The 25,362-nt window shown below is 63.2% G+C and overlaps 1 protein-coding gene across 1 annotated transcript in view; it reads right to left on the bottom strand.

Annotated features, from left to right (window-relative positions):
• Positions 1-1,546: 1,546 nt before the first annotated feature.
• LOC104572093 (voltage-dependent P/Q-type calcium channel subunit alpha-1A) overlaps positions 1,547-25,362 on the bottom strand; it is a gene marked incomplete at its 3' end in the record, with an annotated part of 42,555 nt that continues 18,739 nt past the window's right edge. The window contains 35 exon segments of the mRNA XM_088537607.1: positions 1,547-1,785; positions 3,214-3,409; positions 5,458-5,493; positions 6,382-6,492; positions 6,735-6,873; positions 6,952-7,055; positions 7,486-7,586; positions 7,664-7,771; positions 8,630-8,735; positions 9,998-10,094; positions 11,361-11,488; positions 12,290-12,440; positions 14,186-14,286; positions 14,371-14,436; positions 14,513-14,629; positions 15,609-15,692; positions 15,781-15,891; positions 16,287-16,451; positions 16,530-16,731; positions 17,223-17,363; positions 17,448-17,608; positions 17,716-17,815; positions 19,872-19,978; positions 20,068-20,127; positions 20,874-21,003; positions 21,086-21,227; positions 21,311-21,633; positions 21,717-22,298; positions 22,374-22,480; positions 22,560-22,627; positions 22,887-23,004; positions 23,102-23,174; positions 24,031-24,162; positions 24,504-24,616; positions 24,690-24,802. Of these exon segments, the coding sequence (XP_088393733.1) occupies positions 1,547-1,785; positions 3,214-3,409; positions 5,458-5,493; positions 6,382-6,492; positions 6,735-6,873; positions 6,952-7,055; positions 7,486-7,586; positions 7,664-7,771; positions 8,630-8,735; positions 9,998-10,094; positions 11,361-11,488; positions 12,290-12,440; positions 14,186-14,286; positions 14,371-14,436; positions 14,513-14,629; positions 15,609-15,692; positions 15,781-15,891; positions 16,287-16,451; positions 16,530-16,731; positions 17,223-17,363; positions 17,448-17,608; positions 17,716-17,815; positions 19,872-19,978; positions 20,068-20,127; positions 20,874-21,003; positions 21,086-21,227; positions 21,311-21,633; positions 21,717-22,298; positions 22,374-22,480; positions 22,560-22,627; positions 22,887-23,004; positions 23,102-23,174; positions 24,031-24,162; positions 24,504-24,616; positions 24,690-24,802 (4,832 nt within the window).

Below are 25,362 nucleotides of genomic sequence, written 5' to 3'. Positions count from 1 at the left end.
GTGCAGAGGGCGGGGGGGGTGCACCCAGATGGGGGCCACGTCCCCATCCCAGGATGCAGCTGGGGGCGGGGGGGGGGGGTCGTTCTGTCTTGTTGCCCCCCTGCCCCAAGCGGGTGCAACCCCCCACAGCACCCATGGGTGCAAGATCCTAGTTGGGGGGGGGGGTAAATTTGGGGGGGGGGGGGGGGGGGTGCAGCTTCGTTCCAAACGCTCCAAGGAGGGTCCTGCAATGGGGGGGGCGGGTGGGGGGGGTGGATTTTTGGGGGGGGTGGGGGCCCGCTTACCTGGGCTGCCCCTCGCGGCCGGGCGCAGCGGAGCCGAAACAGAGACGTCACTGGGCGCTGATCCCGCCAGCGGCGCGGGGGGGGACACGGGGAGGGGACATGGGGACATTGCGGGGGCGGGGGGGGGCACGGGGGGGGGGACATTGGCGGGGGGGGGGGGCGCGCAAGCGAGATGGCTCTGTGCAGGGATGGGCAGCAGCGGGGGGGAAGCAGCGGATGGGGGGCAGCGCGAAGGGGTACCCCCCCCCCTTGCCCCCTCCCATTTCTCGTGCCCCCCGCCCGTTTCTCTTGCCCCTTCAATTGATTTGCCCCCCCCCCATTACTTTTAGCCCCCCCCTCCCCCTAATTGCCCTCCCCTGGGGGCATCCTGGGCCACCAGGATGGTGACATTTGGGGGAGGGGGGGCACTGCTCCTCTGCCCCCCCCCCGCCACGGGTGTCCCCCCAACTTGATGGGGGGGGGGGTCTCTGGTGGAGAGACCTTCTGGGGGGGGGTGTCACCTTGGGCCCTGCTCTATTTTTTTTTTGGGGGGGGGTGGTTGGAAATGGTCTGGGGCTCCGTGTGTGTTTGGGGGGGGGGGGGTCTTTGGTTTCACCCCCAAGCCAGACCCGGCCCAGGGAGCAGCCCTTGCCCCCCCCCCCCGCCATTGCTGGGGGAGGGGGTTGGTAGATTTGGAGGTTGGGGGGGGGTCAGATTTGGGAGGGGGGGGGTGTTTCCAATGGGGGGGGTGTCAGATTTTGGGGGGGGGGGGTCAGATTTGGGTAGGGGATGTTGGATTTGGAGCGGGGGGGGTGGTCACATTTGGGGGGGATCACGTTTAGATGGAATGTCAGATTTGGGGGGGGGCTCAGATTTGGGCAGGGGGTGTTTCCAATGGGGGGGGGGGGGTCAGATTTTGGGGGGGGTCAGATTTGGGTAGGAGGTTTTGGATTTGGGGGGAGGGGGGGGGTGGTCACATTTGGGTGGGATCGCATTTAGATGGAATGTCAGATTTTGGGGGGGGGGTTCAGATTTGGGCAGGGGGGTGTTCCCGATTGGGGGGGGTGTCAGATTTTGGGGGGGGGGATCAGATTTGGGCAGGGGGTGTTAGATTTGGAGAGGGGGAGGTGTTCACATTTGGGGGGGGGATCACGTTTAGATGGAATGTCAGCTTTGGGAGGGGTGGGGGTTCCGATTTGGGTGGAAAGTGTCAGATTTTTGGGAGCGGATTTTGGGGGGGTCCCTATAGGCGCAGGGCGAGGGCGAGGGAAGGCGGGACCCACCTGGCGGGGGGCCGGGCGCTCGGGGCCGGCGCTGGGCGAGCGGGAGCAGCGGGGCCGCCCGGGCTCGCGGCGCTCGCGGTCCCCGGCGCTGCCGCCGCCGCCGCCGTGGTGGTGGTGATGGTGGTGGTGGTGGTGGTGGTGCCGGTGGCGCCGGTCCTTGGCGCGGCCCCGCTCCGGCTCCCGCTCCTTGGCCGGGAGCTCCCCGGACTGCGTCGTGACGCTCAGGTCCGTGCCCAGGCCTGCGGCGGGGACGTTTGGGGACGTCGGCGGTGGCTGGGGGACGCGGTTCAGGTGGGGTGACCCGTAGGGCTCAGGAGGAGATGGGGACATGATGGGGTGGCCAGACCCATGGGACTCAGGAGGACATGGGGACACTTGGAGCTGGTGTCACCTATAGGAGTCAGGAGGAGGTGGGGACCTGACCCATGGCACTCAGGAGGACATGGGGGATATGATGAGATGGTGTCACCCAGGGGACTCATGAGGACACGGAGGAGGTGACCTGACCCATGGCACTCAGGAGGACATGGGGGACATGATGGAGATGGTGTGACCCAGGGGACTCATGGGGACACGGAGGAGGTGACCTGACCCGTGGCACTCAGGAGGACATGGGGACACTTGGGGGATGGTGTCACCTATAGGAGCCAGGAGGAGGTGGGGACACCACGGAGGAGGAGGTGACCTGATCCGTGGGACTCAGGAGGACATGGGGACACTTGGGAGATGGTGTGACCCAAGGGACTCATGGGGACATGGAGGAGGTGACCTGACCCATGGCACTCAGGAGGACATGGGGGACATGATGGAGATGGTGTGACCCAGGGGACTCATGGGGACACGGAGGAGGTGACCTGACCCGTGGCACTCAGGAGGACATGGGGACACTTGGGGATGGTGTCACCTATAGGAGCCAGGAGAAGGTGGGGACACCACGGAGGAGGAGGTGACCTGATCCGTGGGACTCAGGAGGACATGGGGACACTTGGGAGATGGTGTGACCCAAGGGACTCATGGGGACATGGAGGAGGTGACCTGACCCATGGCACTCAGGAGGACATGGGGGACATGATGGAGATGGTGTGACCCAGGGGACTCATGGGGACACGGAGGAGGTGACCTGACCCATGGCACTCAGGAGGACATGGGGACACTTGGGAGTTGGTGTCACCTCTAGGAGTCAGGAGAAGGTGGGGACACCACGGAGGAGGTGACTTGACCCATGGCACTCAGGAGGACATGGGGACACAGTGGCGATGGTGTGACCCAGGGGACTCATGGGGACACAGAGGACGTGGCATGGTCCATTGGGCTCATGGAGACACAGTGGAGGTGACCTGACCCATGGGACTCAGGAGGACACAGGGATGCGGTGGAGATGGTGTGACCCAAGGGGACACGGAGGAGGTGGCATGGTCCATTGGGCTCATGGAGACACAGTGGAGGTGGAGTGACCCATGGAATCAGGGGGACACCATGGAGGAGATGGTGTCACCTCTGGGACTTCTGGGACACCGTGGAGGAGATCCCACCTTCAGGGGACACTCAGGGCAGCGTGACGGGACACCAGGAGGAGACAGGGATGCACCAAAAACTCCAACCCAGGAGAAAGGGATCAAGGGGACAGAGCGGTGGCCCCGGGGGACGGACGCGCTCGGGGTGGCCACCTGTGTCCCCGTCCGTGTAGCGGCTGAGGGAGCGCTCGGAGGCGCGGTGGCCCCGCTCGCGCCGGCGCTGGTGCCGCGGGCCGTCCTCGGGGGGGACGCGCTCCAGCGAGTAGTCGTCGAGGCGGAGGCCCGGGCCGCCGCGCGGCTGGCCCAGCAGCGAGGCCGAGCGCGTCATGGGGCTGCCGTCCGCGACGGGCTGCGGGGGAGAGAGCAGAGCCGCGGCGCTGCAGCGGAGCCCGGCCGGGCCGGCGCGGGGACGGGACGGCTCCTGCTGGAAGGGGACGGGGCGGCTTGAGGGACCGCGGCGGCCTCCGCGGCCTCCGCGGCCTCCGCCGGCTGCTCGCTCGGGCCTCCGTGCCGCCTTCCAGCCTCCATCCGGACAGCTGCCTCCCAGCCGTTGAGCCGGGCGTGCCGGTTCTCACCCAGCTGCTGCCTGTTTGGCTATCCATCCATCCATCCTTCAATTCACCCTTCCTTCCATCCATCCATCCATCAATTCATCCTTCCTTCCATCCATCCATCCATCCATCCATCAATTCATCCTTCCTTCCATCCATCCGTCCATCCATCCATCCATCTGTCCATCCGTCCAGCCTTCAATTCACCCTTCCTTCCATCCGTCCATCTCGTCCTTCAATTCACCCTTCCTTCCACCCTTTCATCCATCCATCATCCATCCATCCATCCATCCATCCATCCATCCATCCATCCATCCATCATCCTTCAATTCACCCTTCCTTCCATCCATCCATCCAGCTGTCCATTCATCCATCCTTCAATTCACCCTTCCTTCCTTCCATCCATCCATCCATCCGCCCATCCATCCTTCCATTCATCCATCCTTCAATCCATCCTTCATTCACCCATCCATCTGCCTCTTCATCTATCCATCCGTCCCTCCCTCCATCCATCCACCCATCCACCCCTCTATCCATCCACCCCTCCATCCATCCTTCCCTCACCGCCTCCCATCATCACCCGGTGGCCCCGCGGACGCAGCCGCCTCTCCCCGCCGCAGATGCGGGAGCTGCTCCAGGAGCCACCAGCCGATATCCCGCCACATCCCACCGGAGCCACCTCCTGCTCAGCTCCCTGCTCTGCCCAGGCCACCCCTGTGCCATGCACTGGGCTGGGAGGGGACACGGTGTCCCCTGTCCACCCGCCGGGGACGGACACGTCCCCGTGTCCCCCCCTTGCTGCTCTCGCCCTCCGGCTGCGCTGCCAGCTCCTGCCGAGGCCCCCCGGCCTCTGCGCAGCTCCGGTAGGGAGAGACGGGGAAGATGGGGACAGGGACATGGGGACAAGGGGCGGGGACGCTGCTCCTTGCTGGTCACACGGATGCTGGGACATGGGATGCCGACAAGAAGAGGGTCCAGGTGGCTGCAGCACCCTGGGGATGGGACACGGAGGACAGGGAAGAGGGAGGGACACAGGGAGATGTCCTGGGCACGTGGGGACAGAGGGACTAAAGGATTGAGACGGCTCCTGAGCTGCTGCTTCTGGATGGGCAGGACCGAGCGAGAGAGGTTGGGAAGGAGGGACGGAGCGGGGACCGGAGAGGGACGAGAGTGATGATGGAGGGTGGATGGAGAGTGAGACAGAAGGAATGAAGGATGGACAGGAGGGTGGAGGGATGGAGAGGCTGCAACGGATAGAAAAGAGGTTGGTGGAGATGGATGGAGCAGGTGGCAGTGGGATGGAGAAGTGGTTGGATGGATGGATAAGTGTATGGATAGAGAAGTGGGTGGATAGATGGATGGCGAGAAGGATAAGTGGATGGAGAGATGGATAAGCGGGTGGATGGGTGGAGAAAAGGACAAATAGGTGGATGGATGGAGAGAAGGACAGATGGGTGGGTGGGTGGACGAGTGGATGGATGGATGGAGGGATGAGTGGATGGATGGAAGGATGGATGAGTGGATGGATGGATGGATGGATGAGTAGATGGATGGATGAGTGGATAGGATGAGTGGATGGATGGAGGGATGGATGGATGGAGGGATGAGTGGATGGATGGATGGAGGGATGGATGGATGGATGGATGAGTAGATGGATGGATGAGTGGATAGGATGAGTGGATGGATGGAGGGATGGATGGATGGAGGGATGAGTGGACAGAAGGACGGATGGGCACACGGCTGCCTGGCAGAACCGGGGGGCAGGCGGGTGTCCCGGAGGGATGTGGCGCTGGCAGGAGAGCCCCCGGCTGCCGCGCTGCGGGCGGCGGGTGCCGGCGGTACCTACACTGAGGTTATTCCCTCGGGATCGGCCCTTCCTCCTCTGCCGGAGCCGGCCCAGGCGGTGGCCGCAGAGCAGCGGGAGAGAAGAGAGCAGAGTGAACGCGGGGCCAGCGGGGCAGCGGGGAGCGGGCAGGGGGCCGGGGCGGAGCGGCGTCGGCATCGGCATCGGCCTTGGCATCGGCATCCGCACCGGCATCCGCACGGAGCCAAGCAGGGGCCAGGCGAGCAGCAGCAGCGAGCAGAGCAGCCAGAGCATCACTGTCCCCATCCCTGTCCCCATCCTGGTCTCCATCCCTGTCCCAGGGACATCCTCCCCATCCTCAGTCTGTCCCCGTCCTTGTCCTGGACCCATCCTCATCCCCATCCATATCCCTGTCATGGTCCCAGTCATGTCCTGGTCCCCATTCCTGCCCCAAGCGCTTTTCCCATCCCTGTCCTGGACACATCCCCATTCCTGTCTTGGTTCCCATTCCTGCCCCGGTCTCTGACCCCATCCTCATCCCTGTCCTGGTCCCAGTCATGTCCTGGTCCCCATTCCTGCCCCAATCTCTGTCCCCATCCCTGTCCTGGTCCCTATCCCCATCCATGTCCCTGTCCCCATGCATGCAGACACACAGACCCCCAGAGGGGACATGAAGCTCTGTCACACGAAGCCCTTATGCACCAGAGCGGACAAGGGGTGGCCTCGTCCCCGTGGCACCACGGGGTCACATGCAGCCCTGGCCACCCAGCTGCCATGCTGGCCAAGCCCCCGGCCACTCTCAGCAGGTCCCCCCAGCACAGGGGACAAGGACGGAGATGGGGACAATCCCCCGGTCCCCACCACAGATCCAGGCAGGTTGCGAGCGAGCGGGATGTCGCAGCATCTCGGGGACCGTCCCGGTGTCCCCACCATGTCCCCCCCTCCCCAAAAGGACCCCCCTCTCACCTGGTTTTCGGCGGGGAGCCGTGGCATGGAGGCAGCCCGGCCGTGGCCCTCCATGGGCAGGTAGTCGCTGTCCGAGTAGCCGTCCTTGGCCATCTCGCGCATCTCCACCAACTGCGGGGACCAAGGGACGGTGTGGGGACATATGGCACTCGGGGACATCTCCCCTGGGGCCTCCCGTGGGGAGTCCCAGGGACACGGGGACAGAGGGATGAGGTTTAGGGGGCATCTGGGGACATGGCGACTGCTGGGGATGGATGTGGGCAGAGGGATGAGGTTTAGGGGCTAGTTGGGGACACAGGGACACACAGGGACATGGGGACACAGGGAAAATGGAAGCTCAGCACTGCCCTCACCTGGGAGTTGGGGCGGCTGTTGGGAATGTCCTCGGGGTGTCCCCGCTCGGGGCTCCAGGTCCCCGTTTTCTGGAACATCTCCTGGGCGCGTTGGGTGACCCACGACTGACTCTCCTTGAGGCCACCATCATGTGCAGCCCTGGGGGACACGGTGGCTCAGCGCCATCACGACGGGTCCCAGCATCAGGCCGGGCAAGACGGAGTCGGTGGCACTTACATCCCCCCGGGTGGCTCGGCTGAGGCCACCGCATCCGGCCCTGGACCCCCGTCCTGCGTCGGGGATGGTGGCTCCATGCGCTGGAACATCAGCGGTGTCCGGTTCTGCGGGGACACCAGAGCAGTTGGGGACGTGTCAGGGACACAGAGAGGGACATGGAGGTGCTGGAGCTGGGATGGGAATGCTGAAGATGCAGCTGGAGGTCTTGGGGCTGGGATGGGGCTGCTGGAGATGCTCATGGAGATGTTCCAGCTGGGATGGGGCTGCTGGAGATGCTCATGAAGCTGTGCGGCATGGGATGGGGATGCTAGAGCTGCGCATGGAGGTGCTGCAGATGCTCATGGAGATGTTCCAGCTGGGATGGGGATGCTGGAGATGCTCATGGAGGAGCTGGAGATGCATGTGGAGATGTTCCAGCTGGATGCGGGTGCTGGAGATGCACATGGAGATGTTCGGGATGGGATGGGGATGCTGGAGGGGCACCGGGAGGTGACGGGTGTCCTGGACCCGGCGTGTCCCCGTCCCAGGACTGACCTGTTCCTCCCTCATGGCCTGCAGCTTCTTGGCCTTGCTCTGCCTGTAGTACTCCATGATCATCATCGCCGCGTAGATCTTCCCCACCGTGAGGTCGGTGGCTGCGGGGACGCAGAGAGGGGTCAGGGGGGACGGGGACAGGATGGGGACGGGGCACAGGGACCGGGTGGCTCCTTACACTTGTGGGGGGTGACCAGCAGGTCCAGGTTTTTGGGGGACAGGTTGGGCCAGATGGCGATCATCTCCTTGCGGAGCTCCGCGTCCATCTGCTGCTTGTCGGCTCCCCCTGCGGAGAGGGGGCTGAGGGCAGGGTCCACCCGGCCACCCTTGGGGACATCCTTGTCCTCTGTGTCCCCTCCCCAGGCACAGATGGTCCATGGGAACCTCCCTTTCCCACCAGGGATGCTCCTGCCCTGCCAGATGCCCCATCCCTAAAGCAGTCCCCAAGTCTCCTGTCACCTCCACGTGTCGCCTGCCCACCCCATTCATCGCTGTCCCCATCTCTGTCCTCATCTCCTCAGGGATCCCTCACACCTCCCCCAGCTGCCCTGTCCCCATCTCACCAGGGTCCCCATCCTCTTGGGGACACTGCTCCTGTCTCCCAAAGGTCCCCAATCCCTCAGGTTCCTGGTACCAGCTCCTTGGGGACCCTTTCCCCATCCCACCAGGGTCCCCAGCCCCTTGGGGACGCTGCTCCTGTCTCCCAAAGGTCCCCAATCCCCCAGGTTCCTGGTACCAGCTCCTTGGGGACCCTGTCCCCATCCCACCAGGGTCCCCATCCCCTTGGGGACGCTGCTCCCGTCTCCCAAAGGTCCCCAATCCCTCAGGTTCCTGGTACCAGCTCCTTGGGGACCCTGTCCCCATCCCACCAGGGTCCCCAGCCCCTTGGGGACGCTGCTCCTGTCTCCCAAAGGTCCCCAATCCCCCAGGTTCCTGGTACCAGCTCCTTGGGGACCCTGTCCCCATCCCACCAGGCTTCTGGTCCCCAACACTGTAGGGACCATCCAGGGTCTCTCATCCCCATCCCACCAGTTTCCTGGTCCCCATGCCCACAGGGACTTTGCTCCTGTCCCCGAAGGTCCCATCCTCTGTGTCCCCAATGCCCACTCTGTCCCCACACGTGTCCCCGTGTCCCCCCTCTTGCCTTTGGCGATCTTGATGTCCAGGGCGGTGCGGATGAGGGCCATGAGGGTGGAGTTGAAATGCACCGTGTTGTCATCGGCCACCGGCAGGTCCATGCGGAGCAGCCGCTGCGGGAGCCGGCGGAGACGGCGCCGGGTCACGGAGCGGCCCCGGAGCCACCGGCCGCGGGGCGCCCCGGGACCCGGCCTGGGGAAACCACCCGTGTCCCCTCCCGTGTCCCCTCCCGCGGTCACCAACCCCGGTGTCTCCCCAGGCCTCGGGCCCCGGGACGCCCCGCGCTGACGCCCCGGCCGGGACGGGGACACTGGGGTGCAGGAGGGGCAGGAGGAGGGGCCCAGGCGTCCGGGCGGGCGGCGCATGCAGCGGGCGGCCCCAGCGCATGCAAGCGGGGATGTGGGGGCCGCGCTCGGGCACGGCTCCGCTCTGGGGACAACAGGGGGACCTGGGGACAACGGAGCGGGGTTTGGGGGGGGGCGTTCCTCCATGCGCATCCTCGTGCCTGGCGGGGAGAGAGAGGAGGCGGGAGATGCAATGAGTTTCGCCAGGCCTCAGCCTCCCCCCTCCATGCCCTCCCCTGCTCCGAGCAGGTGGGTGGCGGGAGGTGTCCCCGTCCCCCCCCCCCTCAATGGGAGGGGACATCCGTGGGGACCCTCCCCATGCAGCCCTTGCGGGGGGGGGGGGTTCTTTTTTTGAGGGGGGGGGATGCGAGCTAGGGAGCGAGCAACGCCGATGGGGGGGGGATGAGGTACGGAGCTGGGGGGGGGGGGGGCACCCCGCTGCCAGGTCCCCCCCCATGGGGGACGGTGACATGGGGGGGGGGGTGACACATGCAGCGTCCCCCGTGTTGCGGCTCCGTCCCCCCCATCCCGGCCCCAGGCGGGTGCAGCAGCTGGCAGGGGGGGGGAAATGCGGGGGGGGGGCACTCACTGCTGGGGGGGGGAGGAAGAGGAGGGGAGGGAGGAGGAGGAGGAGAGGGAGGAAGGGGGGGATGTTTCGATGGGGGGGGTACAGAGGCAGCGGGGGGGGGGGGGGCAAATCCCCCCCCCCAACCCACACGGGGCTTCTTGAGGAGCCTCCAGGAGGTCCCTGGGAAGCAAATTCCCGTGGGATGCGAAGGGAGGAGGAGGATGGTCCGGGATAGGGAGGGAGGTTCCAGGGAAGGAATGGAGGGGGGGGTCCGCACACACACACGCTCCTATGGGGGGGGGGGTCCACGCTTCTTACCCACCCCGTCCTGTGCGAGGCCGCAGCGGAGGCAGGAGAGGAAAGAGAGGCCGCGAGCGGCGGCCGGGGGCCGGGAGCCTCCGCGTTTTGGGGGGGGGTCTCGGGAGGGGGGGGTCCGCTCTGGGTCCGGGGGGGGTTATTCTACCTTATAAGCAACACGGGGTGGGCATTTCTTGCCTAAACCCAGGGGTGGGGACATATGTCTCAGCATTTCATACATATCCATGAAAGTCAGGCGGCCCCTGGGAGCGGAAGAGAACAAAAAGGAAGAGAACATCGGAAAAGCCCGGAGGGGAGAAAGGGTGGGGGGAAAAAAAGAGGAAAACGGGTGGGAATGGAGGGGGGAAAAAAATGCGAAACGACAGAAAAAATAAGGGAGGAAAAAAGGTTTAAACCCATGCGGCGGCGGTGGGGCGGGGGGCGCCCCCCTGCTTTGAGCCCTATGGGGAGAGGAGGATGAGAAGGAGGGTGGGAGGGGGAGGAAGGCCATGGCCCATGTGCATGCGGCACCATGGCGGGGGGGGGCACAGACCCCCCCCCAACACACACCCCACGTCACCTGGGGGGGGGATTTGGCAGCAAGCAGGGACCGGGATGGGGACAAGGAGGGGGACGTTCCATGCAGCTCAGCCCCCTGCGACGCATCGGGGCCAGCCCTGGGGACATGGAGGGGGTTGTGCAGGGCAGGGTGGGGGGCCGTGTATGTGTCCGTATATATATATAGATAGCTCTTTATCATATATATATCCCAGGAACCAGAAAGCGCCATTCATTCCGGGGATGCTCCGCAGGTTTTTAGTGTAAGTCCAACCTTGCAAGCAACCCTATGAGGGCATTTCTTGCCTAAGCCCAGGGGGGGAGAGATCACGCGCAATAAACTGTACATATCCTTATAATGAATGCGGCCGCTGCAAGAAGAATACAGGGCGGTTAGTGCGGACCCCCCCGCCGGCGCGGCCCGGGGGGGGGTGGCCACGACACGCGGGGCCCAGGCGTCCGGGCGGCTGCGGATGGCGGGAGCGGGAAGGGAGAACCCCCCTCTCATAGCTGCAATGGAGGGGTTTGAGTGGGATTTTTTTGGGGGGGGGGGGGGGGCAAGGGGGTGCCCCCTCCCTTAATCCCAGTGAGGCCAGTTCTGGGCTCGGGGACACCAGAGCGTCACCCAGGGCAGTGCAAGGACCCCCCTCCCCATTGGGGACACCCCCGGGGTGGGGGGGGGTCTCAGCCCCTTGTGCTGGGCTAAAAGAGGAAGAATAAAAGAGGCTGCCAAAAACCTACGAGGAGAGAGGAGGGTTAACGGGCCGGGGCGGGGGGGGGGCACGGCCCCCCCGCAGGTGACACCACAGGGTGCAGGGGGACACGGGGACGTCCCCATCGCGGTGCCCCCAACGCTTGCTCCTCCTCCCCAACAGGCTTGGTGCTGCGAGGGCCCAGGCGTCCGGGCGCCCCCCCCCCCCCCCCCCCGGCCCCGCTCCCCCTCCCCACCCCGGGCACCCATGGGTGCTTACCAGGCAGCGGGGTCGTACTCGGCCCACACGCGCACGTACTCGTCCAGGTGATGGGGGCCCAGGATGGAGGAGTCGCGCGTCAGGTACTCGAAGTTGTCCATGATGACGGCGACGAAGAGGTTCAGCATCTGCACGGGAGGAAGGCGCCGCGGCCGGGAGGGCCCCTTCGTCCTCCTCGGCATCCTCATCCTCATCCCGGTGCCATCCTCCTCACGGTCGTCCTTGTCCTTATCCCCATCCTCATTATCCCTATCCTCATTCCCATCCCCATCCTCCTCCTCCTCATTCCCATCCTCCTCCCCAACCTCTTCCTCCTCCTCATCCCCATCCCCATTCTCCTCCCCCTTATCCCCATCATCATCCTCATCCTCAGTCCCATCCCCCTCCCCATCCTCATCCTCTTCTTCATCCTCCTCCCCGTCCCCATCCTCATTCTCCTCCCCCTTATTCCCATCCTAATCCCCATCCTCATTCCCATCCCCATTCTCCTCCCCCTTATCCCTATCCTCATCCTCGTCCTCATCCTCAGTCCCATCCCCATCTCCCTCATCCTGCTCCCCATCCTCATCCTCTCCCTCCTCCTCATCCCCATCCCCATTCTCCTCCCCCTTATTCCCATCCTCATCCTCGTCCTCATCCTCAGTCCCATCCCCTTCTCCCTCATCCTGCTCCCCATCCTCATCCTCTCCCTCCTCCTCGTCCCCATCATCATTCTCCTCCACCTTATCCTCATCCTCATCCTCGTCCTCATCCTTGTCCTCAGTCCCATCCCCCTCCCCATCCTCATCCTCTTCTTCATCCTCCTCCCCATCCTAATCCTCTTCCTCCTCCTTGTCCCCATCCCCATTCTCCTCCCCCTTACCCCCATCCTCCCCCTCGCCCTCATCCCCATCCTCCTCCCGCTCCCCCTCCCCATGCTCGGGCCCCACCAGGAAGGAGCAGAGGAAGATGAAGGAGACGAAGTAGAAGTAGGCGAACTCGTTGCCGCACTCGCGCTCCTTGATGCCCGAGTTCTCGTCACAGGGCTTCCCGCTGAGGCAGGACAGCATGATCTCGTGCCAGGCCTCGCCGGTGGCGCTCCTGTGGGGCACCCGGAGCACCCATGGCACCCGGAGCAGCCACCCATAGACCCGGAGCACCCAGAACATCCATAGCATCCATAGCATCCATAGCATCCAGCATCCATAACATCCAGCATCCATAACATCCAGCACCCAGAGTACGCAGCACCCAGAGCACCCATAGTACCCATAGCATCCAGCATACAGCACCCATAGCATCCATAGCACCCATAGCATCCAGCATCCAGCACCCATAGCATCCATGGCACCCATAGCACCCATAGCATCCAGCATACAGCACCTATAGCATCCATAGCATCCAGCATCCATAGCATCCATGGCACCCATAGCACCCATAGCATCCAGCATACAGCACCTATAGCATCCATAGCATCCAGCACCCATAGCATCCAGCATCCATAGCACCCATAGCATTCATAGCACCCATAGCGTCCAGCATACAGCACCCATAGCATCCATAGCAACCATAGCATCCAGCATCCAGCACCCATAGCATGCAGCATCCATAGCATCCATAGCATCCAGCATCCAGCACCCATAGCACCCATAGCATCCATGGCACCCATGGCACCCATAGCATCTAGCATAGAGCACCCACAGCATCCATGGCACCTATAGCACCCATAGCATCCAGCATCCAGCACCCATAGCATCCATGGCACCCATAGCACCCACAGCATCCAGCATACAGCACCTATAGCATCCAGCACCCATAGCATCCAGCATCGATAGCATACAGCATCCATAGCACCCATAGCATTCATAGCACCCATAGCGTCCAGCATCCAGCACCCATAGCATCCATAACACCCATGGCATCCAGCATCCAGCACCCATAGCATGCAGCATCCATAGCACCCATAGCATCCAGCATCCATAGCACCCATAGCATCTAGCATAGAGCACCCACAGCATCCATGGCACCTATAGCACCCATAGCATCCAGCATACAACACTCATAGCATCCACAGCATCCATAGCACCCATAACACGCACAGCACCCATAGCATCCATGGCACCTATAGCACCCATAGTACCCAGCCCCCAGCGCTTACAGCACCCAAAGCATGTGCAGCACCCATAGAACATGCAGTACCCATAGAATGTGCAGCACCCATGGCATGTGCAGCACCCATAGTGTCCATAAAACCCATAGCACCCATAGCATCCAGCACACAACACTCACAGCGTCCATAGCATGCATAGCACCCATAGCACTCATAGCATCCAGCATACAGCACCCATAGCATCCATGGCACCTAGAGCACCCATAGTACCCAGCCCCCAGCACTTACAGCACCCAAAACATGTACAGCACCCATAGAACATGCAGTACCCATAGCATGTGCAGCACCCATAGCATCCATAAAACCCATAGCACCCATAGCATCCAGCACACAACACTCATAGCGTCCATAGCATGCATAGCACCCATAGCATCCAGCATACAGCACCCGTAGCATCCATGGCACCTATAGCACCCATAGCATCCAGCATACAGCACCCGTAGCATCCATGGCACCTATAGCACCCATAGTACCCAGCCCCCAGCACTTATAGCACCCATAGAACGTGCAGCACCCATGGAACGTGCAGCACCCATGGAACGTGCAGCACCCGTAGCACCCATAAAACCCATAGCACCCATCAAACCCATAGCATCCAGCACCCACAGCACCAGGCCCCGCTGCACCCCGAGCACCCGCATCCCGCGGCGCCGCCGGCGTCCCCGCGTCTCCGCACCGAAACAGCAGCATGAGAGCCTGGAAGAAGGTGCGGAAGTTGTTGTGCTGCGTGATGGCCGACTCCTCGTCCTCCTCCTCGATGCCGATGTTGCCGAACACCTTGGGGACAGTTTGGGGACAGGGCTGAGGGGCGGCGCGGCGGGACGACCGGCGGTGCCGCGCGGGGGCCGCGGCGGGACCCACCTGCATGCCGATGATGGCGTAGATGAAGAAGAGCATGGCGATGAGCAGGCACACGTAGGGCAGGGCCTGGCGGCAGAGCGGGGACCGTCACCGCGGCGTCGGGGCGCGCGGGTCCTGCGGCGCCGGGGCCGGCCCCGCTCACCTTGAAGGACTGCACGAAGGTCCAGAGCAGGATGCGGATGGTGTAGCCCTGGCGCAGCAGCTTGATGAGCCGAGCGGCCCGGAAGAGCCGCAGGAAGCTCAGGTTGATGAAGTTGTTCTGCGGGGAGAGGGGCGGGAGCCGCGTCCGGAATGGTGCCGGGAGAGCCCACTCGGATCCAGATCCGGAGCAGCGCTGAGAGACCCCACTGGATTCAAGACCTCACACTGGGATCCAAGACCCCACGGTGGGATCCAAGAGTTCCCACTGGGATCCGAGAGCCCTCGTTGGATCCAAGAACTCCCACTGGGATCCGAGAGCCCTTGTTGGATCCACGAGCTCCCATTGGGATCCGAGAGCCCTTGTTGGATCCAAGAGCTCCCACTGGGATCCAAGAGCCCTCGCTAGATCTGAGAGGCCCCAGTGGGATCCAAGAGCCCTTGCTAGATCCAAGACCCCACTGGGATCCAAGAGCTCTCACTGGATCCAAGAGCCCCCACTGGGACCCAAGAGCCCTCATTGGATCCAAGAGCCCTTGCTGCATCCAAGAGCCCTCGTTGGATGCAAGAGCTCCCGCTGAGATCCGAGAGCCCCCGCTGGGATCCAAGAGTCCCCGTTGGGATCCGAGAGCCCTCGCTGGATCTGAGAGCCCCCACTGGGATCCGAGAGCCCTCGCTGGGATCCGAGAGCCCCCACTGGGATCCAAGAGCCTACGCCGGATTCCAGACCCCATGATGGCATCCAAGAGCCCATGCCACGTCTGAGAGCTCCTGCACCAGATCCGATTCCGAAGTGATGCCAACAGCCTGTGCTGGATCCAGGAGCCCCCACCAGGTCCAAGAGCCCTCGCTGGGACCTGAGACCCTGCACTGGATCCAAGAGCCCTCCCTAGTATCCAAGAGCCCTCCCCAGTATCCCAGACCCCATGCTGGGATCCAAGAGCTCACACTGGGATCTGAGACCCCGCTCCAGATCCGAGATCCATGCTGGGATCTGAGAGCCCACACTGGGATCCGAGTCCGGAGCAGATCCGAGTCTTGTGCTGTATCCGAGCCCAGTGGCAGCCCCTACATGACCAGCAGTGGTGGCCGTCACTCACCCCAAACTCAGTCACCAGGATGTCTGTGATGCTCCCCAGGACAGTGACAAAATCGAAGATATTCCAGGCATCGCGGAAGTAATTCTGGGAAGGAAGGAGAAAACCAATGGAGCAGGAGGAGGAAGAGTGGAGCCCAGGGCTGGGGAGGTGACCGCAGGGTGGTGGCACCTACCAGGACACCGAAGGCCATGATCTTGAGGAGACACTCGAGGGAGAAGAGGGAGGTGAAGACGTTGTTGAACATCTTGAGCACGTTCTCGTAGGCGTCCGAGGCGTCGTAGAACTGCAGGAGGGGACACCAGAGGTGGGGACGGGGACCGGGGCTGGGTCCTTGGGGACAGCACGGAGCTGGGGGGATAGGATGGGCCCTAGGGGACAGCAGAGATGGAGGAGGATGGGGACAGGCCCAGGGGAGAGGATGGGTCCTAGGGGACAAGATGGGACCTAGGGAATAGGGACAGAGCCCAGCAAACAGGGACAGGGACAGGTCCTGGGCCACAGGGACAGGAGCATGGGGACAAGAGAGAGTCCTGGGGCAGTCCCCAAGGGGACAGAGACAGATCTAGGGGACACAGAATGGGTCCAGGAGAACCGGGATGGGACAGAGAGCAGGGACAGGCACGGGGATCAAGGACAGACCCCAGGCCCAAACCGCCACCACGTCCCCGCTGGGGCCACCTTCATCATGAGGACGATGGTGTTGAGGGCGATCATGGCCATGATGGTGTACTCGAAGGGAGGGGACACCACGAACTGCCACATGCGGTACTGGAAGCTCTGGCGGTTCTGGGGCATGTGGCGCGTCAGGGGCTTGGCGCTGATGGCAAAGTCAATGCAGGCCCTCTGCAGAGGGGACAACGCTGGTGTCACCGTCACCGGGGGACATGTCCCCCGTGGCGGATGGCCCAGGATGGTCCCCACCTCGTTCTTCTCCAGGCTGTACTCCTCCATCATCTTGTCACCCTGCTCCTGGAAGGTGATGATGATCAAGGCCACGAAGATGTTGACGAAGAAGAAGGGGAAGACCACGAAGTAGACCACGTAGAAGATGGACATCTCCATGCGGTAGCCCGGGCTGGGGCCCTGGTTCTCATAGGTGGCATCCACCGAGTGCTTGAGGACCCTGTGGCGGGGCGAGGGCAGAGGTGGGGTGGGGAGGTGACCAGGAGGTGACCAGGGGCATCTCCAGGGTGGTCCGAGGGCACCCTGAGGGACCCAGGCATCTGGGCACCCAAAACAGGGCTCGAGGCTCTGGGAAGTGCTCGGCTTGGGTCTGGGTGAGAACCCGAGAAGCTCACTAGTGTGCAGGAGAGCACCCATGGGTCCTCAGAGCATCAGAGAGCACCCATGGGCCTTCCGAGCATCAGAGAGCACCCATGGGCCCCCAGAGCATCAGAGAGCACCCATGGGCCTCCTGTGTGTGGGAGAGCACCCATAGGCCTCTAGAGCATGAGAGAGCACCCATGGGCCTCTAGAGCATCCATGGGCCTCCTCCCCTGTGTGTGGGAGAGCACCCGTGAGCCTCGAGAGCACCCATGGGCCTCCAGGGCATGAGAGAGCACCCATGGGTCTCCTGCATGTTGGAGAGCATCCGTGAGCCACCTGCACGCTTACTGGGGCCATCCTTCTCCCGTGGAGACGGTGAAGAGGGTGAGCAGCGCCCAGAGCACGTTGTCGTAGTGGAAGTCGTACTTCTTCCACTCCCGCTTCTGCGCCTTCACCTCGTTGTCCTTCTCGTAGACCAGGTACTCCCCCCTGCACGGGGACACGCGGTGGCACCAGAGCGCCAAGGGGAGGACCCGCAGGGCCCCATCGTGTCCCCATGCCCCTTGTCCCCACCTGCAGTCCTTCTCAAACTCCTTGGACTCATCGGTGCAGTAGAAGAACTTGCCCTTGAAGAGCTGCACGGCCACCACGGCGAAGATGAACATGAAGAGCATGTAGACGATGAGGATGTTGAGGACGTTCTTGAGCGAGTTCACCACGCAGTCGAAGACGGCCTTGGAGGGGGACACAGCATGGGCTCGGTGGCACCCTGGGACAAGCGGGGACCCCAACCTTGAGGATTCCCCACCCTGAGGACCTTCTCACCCTGATCATGACCCACCTTGAGCTTTGGGAGCCTCTTGATGGTCTTCAAGGGCCGGAGGACGCGGAGGACGCGGAGGGACTTGATGGTGTTGATGTCCTTCCCTTTGCTGCTGCCGCTGCCGAGGGCACAGGGCGTCCGTGAGGTCCTGGCGCCCTGGGCTGCCTCCGTGTCCCCCCGTCCCCATCCCACACCCAGGAATTGTCAAGGAATTCTCCCCCCTTCCCACCACCCGTATTCCCAGTGTGGAGCAGCTGAGACCCGTCGCGCTCAGCTCACGAGCGCCGGGGGGACCCCAAGGGACCCGCGTGTCCCCTCCACGTCGGGGACCGGGACGGGGCCAGGGCGGGTGGCGCTCCAAGCGACGCACACGGAGCGCACGGGAGGACGGAGACGGAGCGAGCGGGACGCGGCGGCCGGGGGGCTTTACCGTGAGCTGCTCCTGCGGTGGCGGCGGTGGCGGCGGGGAGAGACAAGGAAGGGTGAGAGGTGACAGCCGGCCACGGCCACCGTCCCCGCGGGGTCGCGCGGCCTCGGCCGGGACACAGGGCGGGATTGTGGGGCCTTCCCTATGGGAGTTCCTTCCCTATGGGAGTTCCTTCCCTATGGGATTGGGCATCCTTCCCTATAGGATTGCACGTCCTTCCCTATGGGATTGCGCATCCTTCCCTATGGGATTGCACATCCTTCCCTATGGGATTGCGCATCCTTCCCTATGGGATTGCGCATCCATCCCTATGGGATTGCGCATCCATCCCTATGGCATTGGACATCCTTCCCTATGGCATTGCGCATCCTTCCCTATGGCATTGGGCATCCTTCCCTATGGGATCAGGCATCCTTCCCTATGGGATTGCACGTCCTTCCCTATAGGATTGCACGTCCTTCCCTATGGGATTGCGCGTCCTTCCCTATGGGATTGCGCGTCCTTCCCTATGGGATTGCGCATCCTTCCCTATGGGATCGGGCATCCTTCCCTATGGGATTGGGCATCCTTCCCTTTGGGATTGCACGTCCTTCCCTATGGGATTGCACATCCTTCCCTACGGCATTGGGTATCCTTCCCTATGGGATTGCGTATCCATCCCTATAGCATTGGGCATCCTTCCCTATGGGATCAGGGCATTCCCCTTCCTGGAGATTATGCTTCCTTCACTAACAGATTATCCCTTTCCCAAGAGATTATGCACCCTTATTAGCAGATTCTCCTTCCCTAACGGATTATGGATCCTTCCCGATAGGATTATGCCTCCTTCACTAAGGCATTTGGCATCCTATACCAGGAGATCATGCCTGCTCTTCCTGAGATTATCCATCCTTTACTAAGGGATTATATTTTGCTGGGACATTTTTGCAGTTTTTCCTGGGAGATTTTGCATCCTTCGCAAAGAGGTTATGCATTTCCTTGACGGATTATGCAATTCTTTACCAAATTATCCATTTCCTTACCTGATTTTTTATCCTTTATTAGAGAATTTTGCCTCTTTATTGGCAGGTTATGCACCTTTCCTATGGGATTATTCCCCCTTTTCTAAGGGATTATACACCTATGGGATTTTGCTCCGTGTCTTCTCCTGGAGTTTGCATATCCCTTTGGGAGGAGTCCTGGGAGCTCTGGGACCCTTGGGCACCCAAGGGGGCTGCAGGGTGAGCGGGAGCAATAGGGGTGACACGAGGTGACACGGGGTGACACGGCAGCAAGCGGCACGGCAGGACAGCGACTACACGGTGGACACGACACCAGTGGAGCACAGGGGACGGGTGTGCGCTTGTGCATGCGGGTGTGCGCTTGTGCATGCGGTTGTGCATGCGGTTGTGCGGTTGTACGCGCTTGTGCGTGTGTGTCAGTGCCCCAGGCCTGGCCCTGGGTCCCAGCAGGAGCCAAGGGCAGATGCAGGAGGGACATGAGCAGCCTGGGGGGGACTGCAAGAGACTGGGAGGGACTGGGAGGTGCTGGAATGTGGTGGGAAGCACTGGGAGTAACCGGGAACTGCTGGAAGGTGGTGGGAAGCACTGGGAGTAACTGGGAGCTGCTGGAAGGTGGTGGGAAGCACTGGGAGTAACTGGGAGCTGCTCAAAAGCACAAATGCCATAGAGACCCAGTCCCCCGCACTGTCCCCCGTGTCACCACGGCCCCCAGGAGCGTGGGAGGGCCCAGGCGTCCGGGCACTCACGTGAAGGCGAAGGCCACCAGGGCCCCGCTGACCACGATGAAGTCCAGGATGTTCCAGAGGTCCCGGAAATAGGCGCCTTGGTGCAGCACCAGTCCCAAATCCACCATCTGTGGGGACGGGGACAGCGGCTGAGGGGGGGACACGGGGTGGCCAGATCCCTCCCTTCGGTATCCCCTGATGTCCCCTCCCCGCTCACCTTGATCACCATCTCGAAGGTGAAGACGCCCGTGAAGACGTAGTCGAAGTAGCGCAGGACCTGGGGGGAGAAGGGAGCGGAGGTGACGGGGACAGCAGCGTAGGGACAACCCAGCAGCCATGGGACCAAGCAGCCCCATAGGCGGCTCTCAGGGGCAGGACAAGGTGGCCATGGGGATGAGCATCCCCATGGGTTGGCTTTGGGGGCACAAGAAGGTGTCCATGGGGACGAGCATCCCCACAAGTGGCTCTCAGGGGCAGGACAAGGTGGCCATGGGGACAAGTATCCCCACAGGTGTCTTGGGGGGCAGGACAAGGTGTCCACGGGGATGAGCATCCCCATGGGTTGGCTTTGGGGGCACAAGAAGGTGTCCATGGGGACAAGTATCCCCACAGGTGGCTCTCAGGGGCAGGACCAGGTGGCCATGGGGACAAGTATCCCCACAGGTGTCTTGGGGGCAGGACAAGGTGTCCACGGGGATGAGCATCCCCATGGGTTGGCTTTGGGGGCACAAGAAGGTGTCCATGAGGACAAGTATCCCCGCAGGTAGCTCTCAGGGGCAGGACAAGGTGTCCATGGGGACAAGTATCCCCACAGGTGTCTTGGGGGCAGGACAAGGTGTCCACAGGGACGAGCATCCCCATGGGTTGGCTTTGGGGGCACAAGAAGGTGTCCGTGGGGATGAACATCCCCATGGGTTGGCTTTGGGGGCAGAAGAAGGTGTCCATGAGGACGAGCATCCCCATGGGTGTCCCTCGGGGTCCAGACCAGGTGACCACGGGGACAGGGACCCCCGTGGCGCTCACGTTGTTGCGGGGCGCGTTGGGCTGCACGGGGTCCTCGGCGGCCAGCGCGATGCTGCTCATGGCGATGACCAGGAGGATGCACATCTCGAAGTAGCGCAGGTTGACGATGTAGTGGCAGAGCCGGCGGAAGCTGCCACCACGGAGGGGACACGGCGTTGAGCCAGGGCCCCACCGGGCGCCACGTGTCCCCTCCACGTCCCCGTGTCACTCACGGGTTGGTGGTGGAGAGGATGAACATGGAGCTGTAGGGCACCATGGGCTTGGGCCCGTTCTCCTCCTGCTCGCTGCCTTCCTCCTCCTTCTTCTCCTCCTCCTCCTTCTTGGGCAGCGGGTCGGGGTTGGCGTTCTTGTTCACTGCAGGGACACAAGGCATCGGTGCCCGCTCGCTTGGCGGCCCCAGCAGGGTGGCCACCCATAGCCACGTCTTGGTTGCCCACCTTGCACCACGGCGTTGCGCAGGGCCACCGGTGGTCCCGGTGGCGGTGGGATGTCCACGGCCGTGTGCTCGGGCCGCCGGGGCACCTGGCTGGGCTCGGTGGCCACCGGGGTGCTCTCGGGGGCCACGTGGGTCCCCCGCCGCTGGCCCTCCAGGTGGTTGCCCATGGGTGGCGGGCTGGGCGGGCGGGTGACGGCAGTGGCCACAGGGGGCTCGTTGGTGGCCAACTTGTTGTTCTTCATGTTGTCAATGTCCTCGGCCACCGGCGCTTGCTGGATGGGGCGGGTGGTGGACAGGGTGGGCACCGCGGTGGCTTGCGGCTCCCTGGGGACATGGGGACAACGGAGGACTCAGCTTGGGGACACCATGGGGACGCGCCGCAGCCCTCCCCGTGGGCCGCCGCTCACCTGCGCCGCCGGTGCCGCCGCTCCTTGTCGTCGCGGCGCCCTTCGGCCTCGCCGGGCGCCGCGTGCCGGTGCCGCCGCCGCCGCTCGCCCCCCTCGCCCTCGGGCCGGTGCCGCTGGCGCCGCTCGGGCCGCCCGGCCTCCTGGTGGCCCTCGGCCTCCCTCCGCGGGCCTCCGCGGGGCCGCCGGGGCTCGTCCCGCTCTCCGGGGGCGCGCGGCGAGCCCGCCCGGCTCTCCTTGGGCGCGCGCGGCCGGCGCTCGCCCGGGGCGCCACGGAGCTCGCCGGAGCGCGCCGGGAGCTTGCGGGGCGCCTCGTCGTCGGCGCGCGGCGGCGCCGGCTCGCCGGGCCGCGTCCGGTTGGTGTTGTTGTTGCGGTTCTCGCGGGGGTCCACGAGCAGCGGGCGGTCCAGGTGGGTCTTGGCGTCGGGGCGCAGCGGGCGCGCGTACGCCAGCTTCCAGCGCTCCTCGGGCTCCAGCTCGCTGTAGAGCGCCTCGCGGCTCGCCAGCAGGTTCTGCTTGCGCAGCTCGCTCGCCCGCTGCTCCCACACCGACTTGGAGGCCTTCTGGTTCCTCTGCTGCTCCTTCCTGCGAGGGCGAGGATGGGAGGATGAGGAGGGCGAGGAAGGAGCCACAGGAGGTGTCATGGTCATCGGCACTCACATGGCGATGGACATGTTGGCCGCCGACAGCGGGCTCACTTCGGCCACCTCCTTGGCCTTCTGCAGCGCCAGCTTCTGGTTGGCGGCTTCCTCCTCCTCCTGCTCGTCCTGCGAGGCGGCGGGGACGGGGACGTCACCGCTCTGTCCCCGTGTCCCCCCGAGGGTGCGCGGTGCCGGGCGGCCTCACCTTGGTGAGCTCCTGCGCGTTGGCCAGGTTGTCCACCGCGATGGCCAAGAAGACGTTCAGGAGGGTGTCTGGGCGCCCCGTCAAGGCAAAGGGACAACAAGGGTGGCCGGGAGGGGACCCAGCCGTCCTGCTGCCCATCCCCATCCCCTTGATCCCACCAAGTCACGGGGGGACAAGTCATCCTGTTCCCCATCCCCTTGATCCCACCAAGACGCAGGGACTCCAGGCGTCCTGTCCCCCATTCCCATCCCATCGCTCCCACCAGCCTGGAGAGGGGCCCAGGCGTCCGGTGCCCCCCAGACGCCAGCGGTGCCACCGCCGGGATGCAGTTGCCGAAGAGGGTGAGGACGATGAAGTAGACGGAGAAGACCATGCCGCTCTTGACGCCGCCCTGCGACTTGATGCCGTCGTACATGACCGCGTTCCAGTCCTCGCCCGTCAGGATCTGGGGGGACAGCGAGGTGGCCATGGGGGGTCCCAGGTCTGTTCGTCACCCGCCATGGGTGAAGGGTCCCCTGGGTCCCACCACACGTGGGTCCCACCTGGAAAACTGTCATTATGGCAGCCGGGAAGGTGTCGAAGTTGGTGGGGGGGGTCCCGTCATCAAAGTTGAACCTGGTGGGGGGCGAAGGGGATAGGACTGTGTCCAACTCTGGCACCCAGTCCCCAAAAATGGCTCCGAGTGCCCCAAAACGCCACCCAGCACCCAAATCTGGTACTTGGTATCTGAGCCCAACTCCCAGCACCCAAAAATGGCACTGAGTGCCCCAAAACGCCACTCAGCACCCAAATCTGGTACTTGCTATCTGAGCCCAGCACCCAAAAATGGCACCGAGTGCCCCAAAATGCCACCCAGCACCCAAATCTGGTACTTGGTATCTGAGCCCAGCACCCAAAAATGGCACCGAGTGCCCCAAAATGCCACCCAGCACCCAAATCTGGTACTTGGTATCTGAGCCAAGCTCCCAGCACCCAAAAATGGCACCGAGTGCCCCAAAATGCCACCCAGCACCCAAATCTGGTACTTGCTATCTGAGCCCAGCACCCAAAAATGGCACCGAGTGCCCCAAAATGCCACCCAGCACCCAAATCTGGTACTTGGTATCTGAGCCCAGCACCCAAAAATGGCATCCAACCTAGAACCCAGCCCCTGAAACCGGGACCCAGCATCCTAAAATAGCCCTCAAACCCGGTACCCTGTGCCCCAAACCAGCACCCAGTGCCCAAACCTGGCACCCAGTACCCCCAAATGTCACCTAGCACCTAAACGTGGCACCTAGCACCCAAACCTGGTGCCCAGAACCCAAGCTCGGCACCAAAAATGACACCTAGTGCCCAAATCTTGTGTCCAATGCCCAAATATGGTACTCAGCATCCAAATCTGGCACCCAGCACCCAAGACCAGCACCCTGGGGTGCCACGGACCATCTCCCAAGCTGTTTTGGGTCCATCTCCTCCCCCATCTACTCACTGTCCCCCAAAAAGCTGCATCCCCAAGAGGGCGAAGACGACAATGAAGAGGAAGAGGAGGAAGAGGAGGCTGATGATGGACTTCATGGAGTTCAGCAGGGAGACCACGAGGTTCCGCAGGGAAGCCCAGTACCTGGTGGGGACACGAGGCAAGAGCACCCAAGGGCATCCAAGGGCACCCAAGAGTACCCAAGAGCACCCAAGGGCACCCAAGGGCATCCAAGAGTACCCAAGAGCACCCAAGGGCACCCAAGAGTACCCAAGGGCACCCAACGGCACCCAACGGCACCCAAGAGCATCCAAGGGCACCCAAGAGCACCCAAGGGCACCCAAGAGTACCCAAGAGCACCCAAGGGCACCCAAGAGTACCCAAGGGCACCCAAGGGCACCCAAGAGTACGCAAGGGCACCCAAGGGCACCCAAGGGCACCCAAGGGCACCCGGGTGTGCGCCCACCACCATCGTGGCCACTCACTTGGTGACTTTGAAAATCCGGAGTAACCTGAGAGCTCGCAACACGCTGATCCCGAAGGACGTTCCCGGCTTCACCACGGCCCAGATCACCTCGAAGATGCTTCCGATGATGACCTGCGTTGGGGGACACGGGCGTCAGGGCTGGGGGACGCGCGGTGACACGCGCTCGAGCCGGGGACGCGCTTACGGCACAGTCGAAGCAGTTGAAGGAGGAGTGGAAATAAGGCCGCGTGCCCAGTCCGTACATTTTTATAAACATTTCGGACATAAAGAGTCCCAAGAAAATGAATTCTGCATAGTCTGCAAAGGGAAGCGGGGAGAGAGCGGCCGGGTGGGAGGCTGGCGCGTTGCTCCTGTATCCGGGGAGCTTCCCAGAGCCGGTTCCCATGGTCCCTGCACCCGGTTCCCATTCCCGGACCTGGTTCCCGCACCTGGTTCCGTGCTGGTTCCCATGCCCGGTTCCTGCACCCATCCCAGTCCCCACACCGGTCCCTGCACCCATCCTGGTCCATGCACCAATTCCTGGACCTTGCACTGGTTCCCACATCCATTCTGGTCCCTGCACCAGTTCCTGCACCCGTCCTGGTCCCCATCCTGGTCCCTGCACCCATCCCAGTCCCCACACTGGTCCCTGCACCCATCCTGGTCCCCATCCTAGTCCCCATCCTGGTCCCCGCACCCATCCCAGTTCCCACTTAGTTCCCACACCCATCCTGGTCCCCATCCTGGTCCCCAACCTGGTTCCCACACCCATCCCAGTTCCCAACCTGGTTCCCGCACCCATCCTGGTCCCCAAACTGCTCCCCACACCCTTTTGAACCCCCTCCTGTCCCCATCTTGGTCCCCAACCTGGTCCCCAC

The sequence above is a fragment of the Tinamus guttatus genome, unplaced genomic scaffold, assembly GCF_059628265.1.
Source record: "Tinamus guttatus ecotype Peru unplaced genomic scaffold, ASM5962826v1 Tinamus_guttatus_pri_ptg000821l, whole genome shotgun sequence".
NCBI lineage: Eukaryota > Metazoa > Chordata > Aves > Tinamiformes > Tinamidae > Tinamus > Tinamus guttatus.
The sequence above is the reverse complement of the archived record's forward strand: the minus strand, read 5'-3'. Positions and strand labels throughout refer to the sequence as shown.